This window comes from Belonocnema kinseyi, chromosome 6 (genome assembly GCF_010883055.1).
Source record: "Belonocnema kinseyi isolate 2016_QV_RU_SX_M_011 chromosome 6, B_treatae_v1, whole genome shotgun sequence".
Lineage (NCBI taxonomy): Eukaryota > Metazoa > Arthropoda > Insecta > Hymenoptera > Cynipidae > Belonocnema > Belonocnema kinseyi.
Genome location: NC_046662.1, coordinates 78,620,106 through 78,636,377, shown reverse-complemented (window position 1 = coordinate 78,636,377; position 16,272 = coordinate 78,620,106). Strand labels below are relative to the sequence as shown.

General features: G+C 32.1%; 1 protein-coding gene across 5 annotated transcripts in view; it reads right to left on the bottom strand.

Annotated features, from left to right (window-relative positions):
- Nucleotides 1-16,272, bottom strand: part of LOC117174728 (adenylate cyclase type 2) — a 134,369-nt gene that overhangs the window by 15,941 nt on the left and 102,156 nt on the right. For 4 of the 5 annotated variants that reach the window (XM_033364047.1, XM_033364049.1, XM_033364051.1 and 1 more), the window contains 6 exons: nt 14,427-14,554; nt 12,633-12,791; nt 5,116-5,248; nt 2,197-2,267; nt 1,692-1,797; nt 1,411-1,469 (listed from right to left, as the gene is read on the bottom strand). In XM_033364047.1, the coding sequence (XP_033219938.1) occupies nt 1,411-1,469; nt 1,692-1,797; nt 2,197-2,267; nt 5,116-5,248; nt 12,633-12,791; nt 14,427-14,554 (656 nt within the window). The remainder of the gene's footprint in view (nt 1-1,410; nt 1,470-1,691; nt 1,798-2,196; nt 2,268-5,115; nt 5,249-12,632; nt 12,792-14,426; nt 14,555-16,272) is intronic. The other variant, XM_033364050.1, reaches the window with a different exon arrangement.

Here is a 16,272-nt window from a genome sequence, read left to right as displayed (position 1 = left end):
CGGATCATAAAAAACGAGTGTTGCAAATCATTTTCGAAGATTAGTAAGGATATATTTTTTTAAACAAAGAATATACTTTATAATGCATGTGCAAATTTTGAAACAAAAAATATGTATAATGAAAATCAATATTCTTAAGAGCCAATATACATTTCAAAACATTGAATCATTGAAATTTAAAATCACATAATCAGTTGCCTCTTAAATATGTTTTTGTCAATAGAAATAAGACGACACGTATTTTACGATTAGAGACAAAAATTCTTAAATAATTGAAAATTGTTCGTTTTCTTTTCCAAAACCCTGAGAGAAAAAATGGTCTTCTTTTGAAATCCGTAAAAAAATTATCAAAATGCCGAAAATGAATAAAATTATGGCAGTTACCGGTAAAAAGGCTTGCATTAAAAAGTATTGAAAAATTTCATTCATTCAGTGTTAACGTACCTAGCGCTGACAATATTTTGCTGAATACCACAAAGCAACCAAGAATTAGACTAATCCCTTTAAATTTAGCAAATTTTTCTACACTTATTTACTGTTTTTCGAATAATAACCAGTCAAAAAGCTTCTTAAAACTTTGCGTCGGCTATTTTACGATGTCAGGATCAATTTCCACACAGAAGGTTCTGGAGAAAAATAATTTTTTCAATTTTTTATCATGATTTTATATTTTTTCAATTGTTAATATTTGAACTAAGGGAACATTCTACGATAAAGAAATGTATTCTTACACCTATCTAAATAAATCCTACTAGATTTGGCAAATTTCATACTTTTAGAGCGCGTTCTAATGCTTCAAATGAAAATTGTGTTTTTAATGTATTCGAGTTTACGTCTCACAGCTCCGATAGGCTTTAAAAGGGATTGAATTCTTATAATTTTCGCCGCCTAATGAAAATTTAAAAAACTAAGGACAGAAACGTCATTCTTAGGGATTCAAATTTTCTAATACTTTTTAATGCAAGGCTTCTTACCGGATTATTTCGTAAATATTAAAATTCTATTCTTCAAAAAACCCAAACATTTTTATGGGTTAAATTGATTGACTAAATGCACACTGGAATAAGAAAAAAATCTTATCAGGCCAAACTGTTTTTTTGTTCAAATGAATAATTGTTTCGAAAAGCTTGACATTTAATATTGAAGTTTCTATTTTTGAACTTGAAATTTAAGTAATAGGATTCTTATTTTAAATTTCCAATTAATATTTTATCTAAACATGAAATTATGGTCGTTTTAAAGTATTTTAAATTGAGATTATAAACCTTATTAAATTAAAATGTCACCTTAATTTTGATACCCTTTGACCTGCTTTTTTTACATAATTTTTTAGCACAGCCCTTGCCCTTTCTAAATTACCCAATACATTGAAGTTTTTATTTTTTACAAAAAAGCAAGAGTTGAACTTACTGTACATTGAGACAGTTCGCATGGTTCGCTAGAAGGTTGGATTCAATCATTGCGATACTCTGAAATATTACATATGAGTATTTAATATAAACTTCGTAATTTTTATTTTGGTAGTAGCTACAAATAAACAAGAAAGAAGCATTTGTACAGAAAATATACGTCCCATATAAAAAATTATTAAATAAAAATAGAAATGTTTAAGAAATCAATATCTAGAATGGATGAAGAGTGTTGCTAGTTCGTGTTTTATTTTTCTGTTTTATTATTTATAAACTACTTACCGTTAGGCCAATATTTTTCGCCAAAGTAGTTTCAGCAATATTTGCAAAAGGCTTGTCTGCACCCCAGCATTCCACGTACTTTGTCATTTTACTGCTCGGCCTCGATCTGTCGAAACAAACGTTAGACAAACCGATTGAAAAAAAAACATATTCGAGCCTATTTTTTATGGTAAAATAACTCAACTGTTAAACAGGTTTTTAAATAATATTTAGGTTAATAGAATTCATGATTCAAATATGATTCATTTGAATAAAAAGAGATATTTCGGGTTCCAAATGTATACAAAACTAAGAATTTTGACGACGTTTCGTGAAATAGTTTCAGTATACTTCTTCAGGGCTAACGTTAGCTAACTAACTTCAGCTAACGTTAGGCTAAGGTTGGCTCTGAAGAAATGAACTGCAATGTTCACGAAAAATCGGCAAAATTCGTAGTTTTGTGGACGATTGGAAGCCAAAATATTTCTTTTTATCAATATCTAAGTTATTTAAGTTTCAATAATACCTCGACGGAATCGGTCCAGGTCCTCTCATGTGACCATCCCCATTTTTTAATTCGTTTTCCTCCTTGGTCTTCTGAAGCCAGAAAGTGATTTAGATAAAAAGACATTTTTATAAGTAATTAAAGACTTGAAGAGATATATTTCAAGTAATTATTTTCATATGTAAGTATTTCTGTGGACAAATTATGTTCAGGGATGTTGATTACAACTGTAACCACTGTGTTCCACGATTCGCCTCCTAGTGGGCACAAGCGTTGAAGAACATCTTTAGAACGGCTTAAAAATGTCCGAAGTCAGTCCATATAAGGTTCCATAAACATAAAATGTTCCAGAAACGTTTAAAAGACGTATTTCGAACATAAAACGCTTTTAGAACATTGTTTGAACTGACTTAGGACAGTTTTTAAAACATTCAAATGATATCTTTTGACTTGTACGTCCAAGAAACGTTTTTAGGACGTTCCAATTATGTTCTAAAATGTTGTGCCCAGTGGGCTGATATCATATTATAAATTTGAATTTTTTTTAATAATGTATCAATTAAAAAATTGTAATTTCCTCGAACTCAAACTATATTAGTTTCTATCCTTCGTTATTTTTTAAAGTTGTAGTTACAAGATCCCGCATACATTGTTAAATCATTTGAAGGTTAATCGAATAAATTCAGTTTAAAAAATGATCACAATAAATAATTGAATTAAAGATCTAGTCATCTAAAGTGCGGAGATGATTAATTATTTCACAATCGCGATTGCCATAATTTCAAATCTTCTGGTGAATAATAATTCAACCGATTATCTGTTTGAGTCGTTAATTTGTTTAAGCTGTTTTATCTCAAATTATTCAATTAATCATTGGTTTCTTAAACAGTTTTTTTTAATGTGTCAAACGATTAATTGGTAAAAGCTCACAACACTAGTTTCGACATGACGTGAAAATAACATTTAGTGACTCTTCAGTTGGTTCATTTTTTAGCAAAGATTACGAATTGCCTGCTCAATACATTTTTTAAAGTAAAAACGTCCAAATAACATTAAAATGAAAGGTAAAAGTCAATTACAAATGATTTGTTAATACTTGAAAATAATTTGGTTTTTAACATTATGTTACCGGTCGGCTTCGGTAAAAAAATTGTTGGTGACGGTAACAAGAAAAATTACAGATACCGATGCGACAATAAGATTTCTGAAAAAATTGTAATGATTTAGGGTTTTTATTTTAAAACATTAATTTTAAGCTTTGAAAATTTCCCAATTATTCGAAAAAAACGTGGAAAATTTTAAGACAATAATTTTAATTTAGCAGAATAAAAAATATTTGGGAGAAAACTTAAATATTTCAAAAGCTGTTTAGATTCCTGCGAAAATTTCAAATGGTTTTTTATTTAGAAAAATCAATTTTCAGAGAAAATTAATAAATATTTCAAAATACTTGAAGTGATTTCCGGAAAATTTTTATGATTTTTGTATTTATGCAGCATTTTTTAATGATTTTAAGAAAATTTCGAAACACTTCAAAAGATATTCAGAAGGTTTGGATATTTAAAAAATATTAAAGATCATTTCAAATTTGAAAAGATATCGCAGACTTAAAACAAACTTTAGATTATTCAAAATTTCTAACGAAATGTAAAAGCTGTTTAAGAATGGAAAGGTTTAAAAAAAATCAAAAAAATCTTAAAGATTCCTGAGAAAATTTAAAATGATTTCTTATTTTTAAAAAGGATCTGGAAGATTTTAAGGCGATTGTTTTAACTTTGCAGATTAAAAAAAATCGGATAATTTTAAAAGATATTAAAAAATAAGGAACTTTCGAAAAGATTCAAAACTAATTAAGAATTTAAAAAGATGTCAAAACTTGCAGAACAAAATGTAGATTTTTGAAGAAGTCGGAAAACATAAAAAGCTTTTTAATAATTGTTTGTTAAATGTTTCAAGAGTATACATTTTTTTTCAAAATTCCTAGGACAGAGATCTTTTATAGGTCTTTTATAGATCTTTTATAGGTTTCAAACAAATTCCAGATTAAAAAAAATCCGGAAGATTTACAGACAAATTAAAATTTGAAACAAATTTGGAATGATCAAAAAAATATTCACATGGTTTAAGAATCTTAAAAAAAAATATGAACAATTTGAAAAGATTTCAAAACATTTTGAATAAAATGTAAATTTTCAAATAATACGAAAACAAAAAGAGCTGTTTAGTTATTTTTAAAGTCTGTCAATAGACGTCTCGAAATAATGGGGTAGTTGGAAAACGGGATTCACTAGCCGTCCCGAAAATTCGGAATAAGAGATATCGAAGTTTGTAACATTTCAAGAGGATCACAATACTTTCTTAAGATTCCTGGAAACATTTTTAATGCTTTTTTATTATTAAGAATTATTTGTACGATAATATTTTAAAAGATTTTCGAATGTTTAAAAAGGAATCGGAAAGTTTCAACGCGATTGTTTTAAGTTTGAAGAAATTTAGAATAAAATGTATATTTTTCATTATTTCAATTACAAATTTAGAAGCTTTTAATTTTATTTTCAGGGAATAAAATATTTTTTCTAAGGTTCCTGGGAAACATATAGATGTTTTTTTTTATTTGAAAATATTAATTTTTAAAGAAAATTTACCAACATTTCAAAAAAGTTCAGAAGATTTATTAAAACTTCTATAATCATTATAATTCCTTTATATTAAAAACAATTGATATTGAAATCCTGTTTTTGTATATTATCTACATATCTTGCTTATATGAGATTCTTTACAATATAGAGACGCTGTTTTGATTTTCTGAGAAGACGAACCAATATTTGTGAGATTACTCTGCTGAGTAGCATGGGTAGTGAAAGGAATCTGATTATGAGGGTGCTATATTCCCCGAAGTAAGTCAGTCAATAGAAGTCAATTTCGATCTGACATACATACCTTTGGAGGAACAATAAGAAACGTCTCAACTTTATGATCTGCAAGGTAGCCTTCTCGCGATCCTCCACCTCCTGGTTCCACTTCGAACCGATCTCCAAGTTGCAGTAAAGTAGCTTTTGTCACGTGAACCCTCCTAAAAAATTCAATTTTTAATTGATAATGTTTCCCTATAAGGACATGTATCAGGTGCAAATATCTACATTACAGACATTTTTTGTGTGATATTTTTTGTGTTATTATTATTAAAGTCTTGTAAAGCTAGCCCATTTAAGGTCCATAGAACTGCGGTTAAAACCAATTGTAATATCTTTTATTTTAAAACCCCGGCGAAACTGAGGTCTATATATTGGATACCCTCGCTGTTAAAGTATCATTTAAATCCTTTAGCATGAGTAAATATACGATAGACGACTCCAATTCACTGGGTGTGGGCCTGTGAACATTTTTGTTACTAAAGTGGTCGCAGAATCATTGTGTGAATCTAATCACAACCAGTGATAACCCGCGGCTACCATTGCCTTTTTTAGAAGTAAGCTTGTCTGGACGTTTGGCCAGGGGAGAGTAAAACTGCAGAATACAGCAGCTTTACTGCAGAATTGCCTGAGCTTGTTTTTATATTGCATGGAGCAGTTGAAATATAAATGTGAATAATATGTTTTTAAAATTCCCGAAATAATTAAAATTAGTTATTTTATTTTAGAAGAAAAGCCTCTAAACAAATACTTTATACTCTTTCTCCTATTCCCCTCTTTACCCTCTTTTAAAAAATGAAAATCTCTTTTTTTCCATGCTTTCGAGAAACTTCCCCTTTTTCTAATTTCTTGCACTTTATTGCACGAATATTTGTCGTTGGACATTAATTCTTTTTATTATAAAAATGAACTATTGAATTATTAATTGAGAATTTATTTTTTGCGTTTGAAAATTCAAGGTGAAAGTTGAACTTCTTTGCTAAAATTTACTTTTTTTTTGGTTGAAAATTATTTTTTGGAGTGGAAACGTAAACACTTTATTATTGTTTGAAAATTAAGCGTTTTTACTTAAAACTTTAATAATTTAGTTGAAATTTTATGTATTTTGTTATACATTTGTCCTTTTCAGTAGCAAATTAATTTTCTTGATTGGAAATTTAATTGCTCGGTTAAAAGTAGAACTTCAACAACAATTTCATTTTTTTTTTAATTTTATCACTTTAGCGGAAAATTCAACTATTTTATTAAAATTTTAATTTTCTTAAATGTAAATTTTTTGTTAAAAAGTTATCTTTTTGGGTTGAAAATGCAATTATTTGGTTAAACATGCAACTTTTCTTTTAAAATTCGTCCCATTCCCTTCAAAGTTGAACTATTTGGTTGTAAATGCAACTTTTTAGTTGGTAATTTATGTATTTTTTGCTAATTCGTCTTTTTAGTAAAAAAATTAATTATCTTGATTGAAAATTGAACTGACTGAATGACGTATGATCCATCTCTTTGAGTACAAGTTTAAAAAATTTAACTATTTCATTATTTGGCTTCCGTTCCCGGTACCGACAGTAGAGTAACCTTGTTTTTGTGGTGCTGTTATTTTTTGTCTATTAAGGACGGGAAAGAGAAGTGAGAGTAGTGAAATTTATACTAGTGAGGAAGGAAGGTGTGGTAGCTTTAGTGAGAGTGAAGGATTTATTTAAAAGGGTGAATTGTGTGGAAAAAGTCAAAGATCCCTAGGCCTAGGGAGGTGTAATAGGAGAGGTAGATCTACGAATTTGGAAAAGCTCAACAGAGCTGCACAGTGATCTCACAGTGTAGGATGAAAGGTATAGGAGCGCAAATTAGGGTGGAAGGGCAATGAAAACAGGAAGAATGAAGGAAGGGAGGGAAGGCATATTTCTGGTGACATTGACGTGTGAGGAAGAGAGGTTTGAAGTTATGGAAAAAAAGAAGTTGTTGAAGGGAAGAACGCAGAGAATAGAAGAAGATCTGACATGACAGCCCTACTGAAAGTTCCTATATAGGCTGCTATATAGAACCCTATATAGGAAACTACATACATTTTCTATATAGAACCAAAGAAACTTCTGCGCAGCCGTAGACGCCATAGAAACTGCGGATTTGAATGTGGTCCCATAAAGGAACATATAAAAGATCTTATATAGGGCCCTATGTAGGATCCTATATAGAATCTTTTATAGGATCTTACGTCATTTCCTATAGGTGGAACCTATAGGTAAAAAATATAATTTCTTATGTAGGAATCGTATATAGGATCTTATGCAGGTTGTTATATAGGAACCTATATAGGAATTTTCAGTAGGGAGGCAAGGAGAAGAAAATGGTTGATCAAGCGGAGGGTCTGGGCGGAAAGATGGAAAGGTGGCAAGATAATAGTAGGGAGAGATAGAGTTTGGATAAACGGACAGATGTGTATCTAGGACGAAGAAATAGAAGAATTGAGAACTTGGCTAAATATAAGGACCGATGAACGGGAGGAGAAGATAGGCATGTGAAGGTGGCATTCTGGAATGTTTCAGGATTATAAAACAAGGACAAGGTCTTTTGAGGGGAATTGACAATATGGGATGTAATAATCATGAATGAGACATGGGCGGATTAGAGAGACTGTAAGGGAATGAGAAGAATGTTACCAAAAGGGTATGTGTTGTCGATGCAAGTAGCAAGAAAGGAACACGTTAAACGGAGAACAATCGGCGGAATAGTCTCAGAGGTGAGACAATAATTGGCAGTAAAAGAGAGAGAAGAGAGGGATAGTAGCGAATAGGATGGAACAATGGTAAGAAGGATTAGACTTGGAAAAGTCAAAATAGCGGTGGTTTGTGTATGTAGACGAAGAGGGAAAGAGGAAGGTTGGAGAGTAATTAAGAGGTGGATGGAGGAAAAGAAAGAAGAGTTGGTTTTGATATGAGGTAATTTGAATACCTGGACTGGTGAACAAAGGGGAGGGACTTGGGATGAAGAAAAGGAGACCTATGTAAGGAGTTCCAGACATAGGGAGATACACAGGGACAGGAGGAGGTAACTAGACATAATAGGAGAAACAGGATGGTTTATCTGTAATGGCAATACGAAAGGTGATGAGGAAGGAAAGATCACATTTGTAGGGAAGGGAGAGGCAGTAAGACTAAATCCTTGCGGAAGAAACAATGAGAAATATGATAGGATGTGTAAAAGTGGATAATGAAATTGGGTCGGAGCACTTCCTGGTAATCGCTACACTGAAAGGTGGTGGCCACAAGTGAGGAAGTTGGCAAAGGTAAGAGGGGGAGGAAAGAACAAGCAAATGGGAGTCGATGGGGTAGATAAACTGAAAGAGTTGAAAGAAAAAAATGGAAAAGGAGACGATTAGGTTTATAAAAGAAGAGGGAGTAGATAAGTTAATGAAAAGATGGAAAGGGTCGATGGAGAAGGTAAGGGATGAGTAAGGTACAAACAAAGAAAGAGAAGGGAAAAAGAGAGGCTGGCTGGACGAGGAATGCAAGGAGAGTAAGGAGTCAATGAAAGAGTGTGTAAGAAAATTGAGAAGGGGGAGTTCAATAGGATAAAAAGAGAACATGAGAGGATTTTAGGAAGGAAAAAGCAAAGGGGAAAGGAAAAGTACAAGGAAAAAGTAGAAAAAGCGATCAAGGAATGTATAGTTTGGCATGTGATAAATAATGCAAAAGGAGGAAAGAAGGTTCTGTTGGAGGAAGAACAAAATAGGATAATAGGGAAAATAGAGAGTTAATGCAAAAAGAAATGTAGGAAGGAAATATAATAACAAGAGAAGAAGTGGATAAGGTTATAAATAGTTTAAAAAAAAACAAGCCCACAGAAGAAGATGTAATGGAGAACGAAGCGTTCAAGTATGGAGGACAAGGGGTCAGGGAAGGCTTATGTGAGATCTGTAACAAGGTATGGAATGGAGAAGGGTGGTCAGAAAAGTGGATGATAGGGCTGATGGTACCACTTGTCCAGAAAGCACAGGGAAAGAAGGTATATAAAATATATGCAGAAAGTTTAAGAAAAAGGTTGGAAAGTAAGATAGAGGAAAAAGAAAGTATTCCGCACAATCAGACAGATTTTAGAAAAGGGATGGGAATCACATGCAACATTGACGTATTGAACTACTTGGTTAACAGAAATTTAGGGAGAAAGAGAGTGAAACTAGTTTCGTTGTTCGTGGACTTTAAAGCAGCTTTTGATTAAGTAAATAGAAAAGTGTTATAGCGAGAAATGCAAGAGAGGGGAATAGAAGGAAGGCTGGTGGAGAGGATAAAGGAAATTTTTACTGAAACCAGGATTAGGGTGAAGATAGGAAAGGGTAAAGGAGAGGTATTCAGGACAGACAGTGGTATAAGGCAAGGGTGCCCTTTGAGTCCGCTACTGTTTAATATGCTGTTGGCAGACCTAAAGAATATGCTAAAGAAAAAAGGGAAGGAGGAGCATATTGAGTAATAGCAAACAATACTCTCTAGCTTACGCGGAGGACGTAGTTCTGTTAGCAGACGACGTGAAGTGGATGGACCCAATGAAGAAAAATTTTTGAAGAGTATGTGGGAGCAAAGGATCTGTGGAAAGGGTTGAGGAGTTCTGCTACTTAGGTTTTTGATTAAGGCAGGAGGGGGAAACGAGGTGCAGGTAAGGAAAATAATAGAATCTGCAAGTAAAGTGATGGGCGAAGTATAGGAAACATACGAAAGTGGAGAGCATACATGAGCGATTTCTAAGTTAGGTAAAGGGGATGAGCTAGAGCTACCCTGGTTACATGTTAAGGGAAGAATTAGGGACGAAAAAAAATGATAACTAGACAAATTAAGAGAGCCTGGAAGTTTGAAGAGAATATGAAAGGGGGAGAGGGGAGTAGAATGTCGCAAGTATATTTGGACGAAGTTCGAAAGAAGGAGGCGAGAGGCAATTTGATAAATTCAAAATGGAAGGAAGAAAGGAAAAAAATTAGGAAGGTTTCTGATATACGAGAAGGTGTTATGGAGTGGCAAGTCATAGAGTTAGAGCTATGAGTAAGAAAAGGATAAGTGAGATGGAAAAAGATGATGGATTCAACGTACAATATATGGTACATGATGGTCAAAGGGCTGAAACCAGAATATCTGCAAAAAGTAAAAAAACCAAGACAATTGGAGTAAAGTGATACGGTTTAGAATGGGAGAAGGAGTGGGAGCTTGTAGATATTGGATGTTTGAAGAGGAGAATCTATGTAGAGTATGTGAATACGAATTGGAGCCGTAGGCGCATGTTGTAGAGAAGTGCACGGGAGAAGAAGATGCGCAGTTGAGTGACGATGAGTATGTAAGATGGATTTTAGATAGTAATGGATAGTGAGTGATGTGGATGAAGAAATTGGAAGAAGTAAGGGGAAGCAAGGGAATAGGGCAGAACCAAACGGGCGATCCTGAAGAAGCAAAGTAAGTATTATTTTTTAATTTTATTATTATTTTATCTTTAAGTAAGGCGAAACACTAGAATATAAGCAGCTGATAAGATAGATTAAGGATGGAATGTACATTTATGTACAGAGAGCGGAGGCCTTAAAATCCGTAAAAGGGAGAGCTTAAATATACATGCATACATACATATATATGTACGTACATCCGTACATACAACTATTCGATTATTGGTTTAAAATCGATCATTTGTAGTTAAGAATTCCCCAATTTTGTTGAAGATTGATGTATTTTGTTGTAAATTCGTCTTTTTTTAGCAAGTTAATGTTCCCGATTCAAAATGTAACTACTTGGTTAAAAGTTAAACTATATTATACAAAATTCATTTGGCAGATATGTTATATTTTTTGGTGGAAAATGCAACGTGCATTTTTTTTAAATTCTTCATTTCAGTTGAATATTCAATTATCCTGTTGAAAATTTAATTTTTGTGGTAAAAATTTAAATATTTTGTGGGAAATTAATCTAATTTCATCAAAAAGCAAGGTTTTATTGGTTAAAATTTAATCTATTTTGTTTAAAAATTTGAACATTTTGGATGAAAATTCAACTTTTTTGTAAAAAATCAAGCATTTTGTTGAAAATTCGTCGTCCCTCCGATTGAAAGTTCATCTATTTCCTTGTGAATGCAAGTGTTTGGTCTAAAATAATTTGTTTTGTTTGTTGAAAATTCAACTACATACTTGTTTGAAAAATATCTTTTTAAGTTGAAAATTTATCTTTTCGAGTTCGAAAGACAATTTTTTACATTCTCATCATTTATGATTGAGAAAGTATTAGAATTGTCCGAAATTTGACACCACAGTTTTTCATCGGATCTCCAGATTTTGAGACCCCCTGAATCGGAAACATGATAACTATCGAAAAAACGAACGGATCCAATCCATCTTTGGCACACTTTTTTTAGGTCCTAAAAGAAAGGACGAGTTCGTTAACCAGCCATTTTTGAGAAAAATTTAAAAAGTGAGCTCATTTTGAATATTTTTGAGACCACTTTTTTCTGAATTTGAAAATTATATGTACGAATATTTATAGTTTTAAAAAGGACAAACAATTTATCCTTACGACTTTTTTTCGACAATAAGAAAATTCTCAGAGTTAAAGCATTTTCAAAATTTTTTAAATCAACCGAAAATCATAATTTTATGCCAAAAAACGTACGATATGAAAAAAGTCAAGACAAGAAAAACATTGCTTTTTGAAAGCCCTACAAGATTATCATAACAAATTTTTGGATTTTCTTTAAAAATCGAAAATTCAAATTTTGATTGCACGAAAAATAATGAAAAATCAAAAAGTCAATTGTGTGGTCAAACTATGTAGGATACGAAAAAGGATGAATTAACAAAAAATTTTATCCGAAAAAAGATCTACAATTTCATTAATAATCACTTCTTGATAGGACGCGTACTTTTTGTTTTATTCGTGAAAAATAACATTGAAAATAAAAATAATAAAATAAAAACGTGTGGAAATACGACGAGCGTTACGAGAAACAAAAGATTAAAGATCACCTGTTTACAAATGTCTGTCGGAAATCGCTCGCAGCGCGAGTGTTACGTTGAGAATATGTACCTCAAAGCCTAAAAGTTTTGAGAAACTTAATATTTGACTATAATTAATTAAGTAGGCAATTCAGAATATGAAGACGCATAAAAATACTGCCATCTGAAAGAGATCTTTTAGATAAAGTTTTATTCAAACATTCCAAATGCAAACAATAAATATCGGAGCGCGAAGCGCGAGATTCAACCGTCGCACGCCCTAGGCGCGCTCAAGTTTTCGAGCGAAGCCAGCCGCGCACGCAGCGCGCGACGAGATTGTGGCTGCGACGCGAGCCGATTTTTTAAAAAATATTTGACTTTTAAACTTTAAAAGTTTTATCAAAATTTTGGAACAGGTAAACTCCCCTTGGGGCTTTTTCTTTTTACCAAAATTCAGCTTGTCCAAAAAATGTCTGTAATTTAGATATTTGCACCTGACACATGCATATAATTTAATTATTTCTAATAACTTTTCCTTTTCTAATATTGCAAACGAATTTTGAGAATTAGTTAAAATTTGTTGGAGAAAATTATACCCTGGTAAGCCACCACTCTCCATATGATTCGCTAAAGTGACGTCATCACTCCAAACATCGAATTGCCATTTTCGAAGTCCAAGCACTCCGCAAAGGACGTTTCCAGTATGAATTCCAATTCTCATGTCCACATTAAAACCAGTTGCTTCTCTTACAAATCTGTTAGATTAAATAATTTCTTTTAAATGTGAAAAATTAAAGCCCATAAAAAATTGGTCAAAGGGGGTGTCGTGCCCCTGCAAAAAGGGTTTCGTAGCCTATTGAAACGTGAATTAGGTCGTTAAGATCTCCTCTTCCCATACTTTCCATCCCATACGCCCCCTCCTTTCACCTACGTTCACTCCCCTAACATAATTCCCCTCCACTTATTTCCCTTACCTCACCACCCTTCCCCTTCTATACTTCCACTACATGTTCCTCTTCTACTTTCTATCTCTTCTTACCTCCTACTACTCCTCCTCTACTTTTTATTCATTTACTTCTACCCATTCCACCCTTCCCCTACTTCCCTTACTTCCCTTACTTTTTTACCACTCTTTCCCTACTTCTAATACTCTTCTTACTTATCATACTTCTCTTCTATTTTAATTCTCCACCCTCTCTTCCCCCAAATCCCATACTGCTTCTCCCTCACATTTCCTGATGTGTCCTACTTCTCCACCGCTAACTTCCCCTCACGTTTTCCACTTTCTCTCTTGCAATCCTCCTCACTTCTCCACCCGTACTCAACTTCACTTCCCTACTACCCCTCCAATCCTTCCCCTGCTTCATTTACTCCCCATCACCTCAGTGTCATTGCCTCTTATACGTTACCTACTTATCATAATTCTCCTCCCCTCACTTCCCTCACTTTCCCCACTTCTAATACTTCCTATCACTTACATTACCACACGCCTTCTACTTCTGCCCTAACCTGCCCTCACTTCTCTACTTATCACACTCCTCCTCCTCTCATTTCTCCTATTCATCGTAGTTATCCTCCCCACGCTTTCCCCACTTCCATACTTCCTCCCCCTCACATTCCCTCACGTCTCCTACTTCTCCTCACTTAACTTTTTCTTATTTCTTCTACTTTCTGTCTCTCAATCCCCCTTAATTCTTCACCACTACTCAACATCACTAACACTACTTCTCATATTATCCATACTTATCATACTTTTCTTTCCTTCACTTCGCCTACTTATCATAATTCTCCCCCCTCCCTTCCCCTTACTTCCCCTACTTTCTCTTTCACACTTTCTCTCATGTCTCCTACTTATCCTCTCCCATCTTCCCCTTACTGGACCTCCTGGGAAAAAAGTACGACCGACGGACGTACATTTGGTTTGAAGAATTCTATCCTCTTGAATGAATTCAACTTTTATCGCTTACTTTTAACTCGCTTTCGGCTGAAAAATCATCAATAAATATCGGATATCTAGGGAGTTCAATTTACAAAAATTGCCTTACGTTTCCTTTTACGTTTTTCCTTTAATCTCGTAAAGGTAGCACGTGTGAAATTGCGCGGCAGATTTTTCATGCCTTCTACATTCAACTTTTTTTAGGCTTTAGAGCGGAGAATGATGAAAAGTGGTACCCTCATTTGAATTCACGGAAGTGTGTGCCGGCGAAGATAAGGAATTTCGCTAATATGAAGACATCTTATAAAGATGCGGATATATAAGAAGGAAAAGCCAAATAGCTTTGCACCTAAATTCAAAGATTTCAAAAATTTCAAAGATTTTTTGATTATCATTTTCAATAAAGGGCAGCAGTTTTTTTATTCCGGTTGTTTTAATTTTTCAAGTATCTTACCTAATGGCTTCAATCATTTCCAATCCCATATTGACGCAATTATAAGCATGATTTGGTCTGGAAACTGGAAGGCCTGAGACACAATAGTAACAATCTCCGAGAATTTTTATTCTCATGCACTGATTATCCTGTAAAAAAATATTTCACAATTTCATCAATAACTTTAATTGATATTAATGCCTGCCACCTTAAATAATCTTGATTTAAATATACAAGGCGGCTTGAAATTTAAATAATTTATCTTAAAAGGAATTATGTATGAATAAACGTATAAATTTCACAATTATTTTTTTTAAGAGAGGGAAGAAATTTTGATAATTAATTTTTGTTCCGCTTTTGAAGAGGAACTTTTTTGTTTTTTATGTTTTTATCTAGTTGAGGGCGGGGAAATTTTGTATGTCTTTCGAAAGAGATCTTAAAGTTTCATTAATTATTACTTTTGTAGTTTGAGTTTTTTCAGATTAGGAAAGAATTATTTCTGATAATTTTTTTATTAAATGTCGTTTTAAAATTCTGGTACATAATTTTTAAATTCTTAAAGAAATTCGTTCATAAGATAATATGTACAACAATTTTCTGGGAAACTTTATTACATACATGACAGGCTCTTACGGACTAGGCTAAAGCACTCTTTTACTCTGCAAAACATATAAAAAGTAGATACCGCATTACTTTCCAGACCATAAATTTCGCTTCGAGACGTAAAAGAGTACAAAATAGTTCATATCGATTCGGAGTTTGAAGAAAACAGATACAGTTAAATAATAAACGGAACGACTGAAAAATCCCAAAAAACAAAATTCCTGCCAGCACAATTCCCGAAATTGTTACATTTTCGAAATATACAAACACCCAATCGGAAAATATTCAAGGAATAGCATTCCCGAAAGAAAAAAATGAATGATTGTAAAATACCCGAAACAAAAAAATTGGAAAATTTAAACAATTAAAAAATTGTGTTTTGCTAAATATTATTGATTTATTAAGAATAATAAATGATCTAAATTTATCTAAGACATTTTTTTTAATGTTTAAAATTTTTTTAATTATTGTTTAAAATTATATAAAAGATTAAATTGAAAAAACGCGCGCTTCAAAAGAAAAAAAAAATCTCCCTAAGTTTTCTATGAAACTGATAATATTTTTCTCAAAAACTTTGCGGGATTCAATTCAGCTCTGAATTATCTCAAATTGAAAAAAAAATTTTTTTGAATTAACAATTCGATTTTTGAGAATGTTTTTTCGTAATTTTTTATAAATACTATTCACATTTTTAAACAAACTTTTCAATCCAGAATTATATTTTTCCAAGTAATATTATTATAAATTTTTCAAATGATCTTTAAGAACATTAAACATTAAAAAGAAATCGTTTGTTATAAATATTTGATTATTGTATTTTTAATAAATAAATAATATTTAAAGAACAATAATTTTTTAAAATAATTTTTCTAATTAAGAATAATTAATAATAATGAATAAAATGATTATTTAATAAAAAATAATGAATGAATAATGATCCAAATAATGAATGAATGAAATAATTAATAAAAGATAAGAATAATGAATAATAAATTTGTTTCTTTTTGGTATATTAGAATATTTTAAAAAATATCTGCTATGCGAATCAGTTGAAGGAGGAAATTAAGTTCTAAGTATATTCTTATTAAAAGGAAGTTTTAAAGAAAGTTTATGCCTATGAAGATTTATGCAATTGAATAAGCCGTGTGCGAGAATGCTACTTGGTATCGTATTTGCTAAATACCTCACAGTATGGGGAAAATTAAGACATAATATTAGAATTTTTCTTTTCTTTTATCAAGCTTGTAAAATGTAATTTACAATT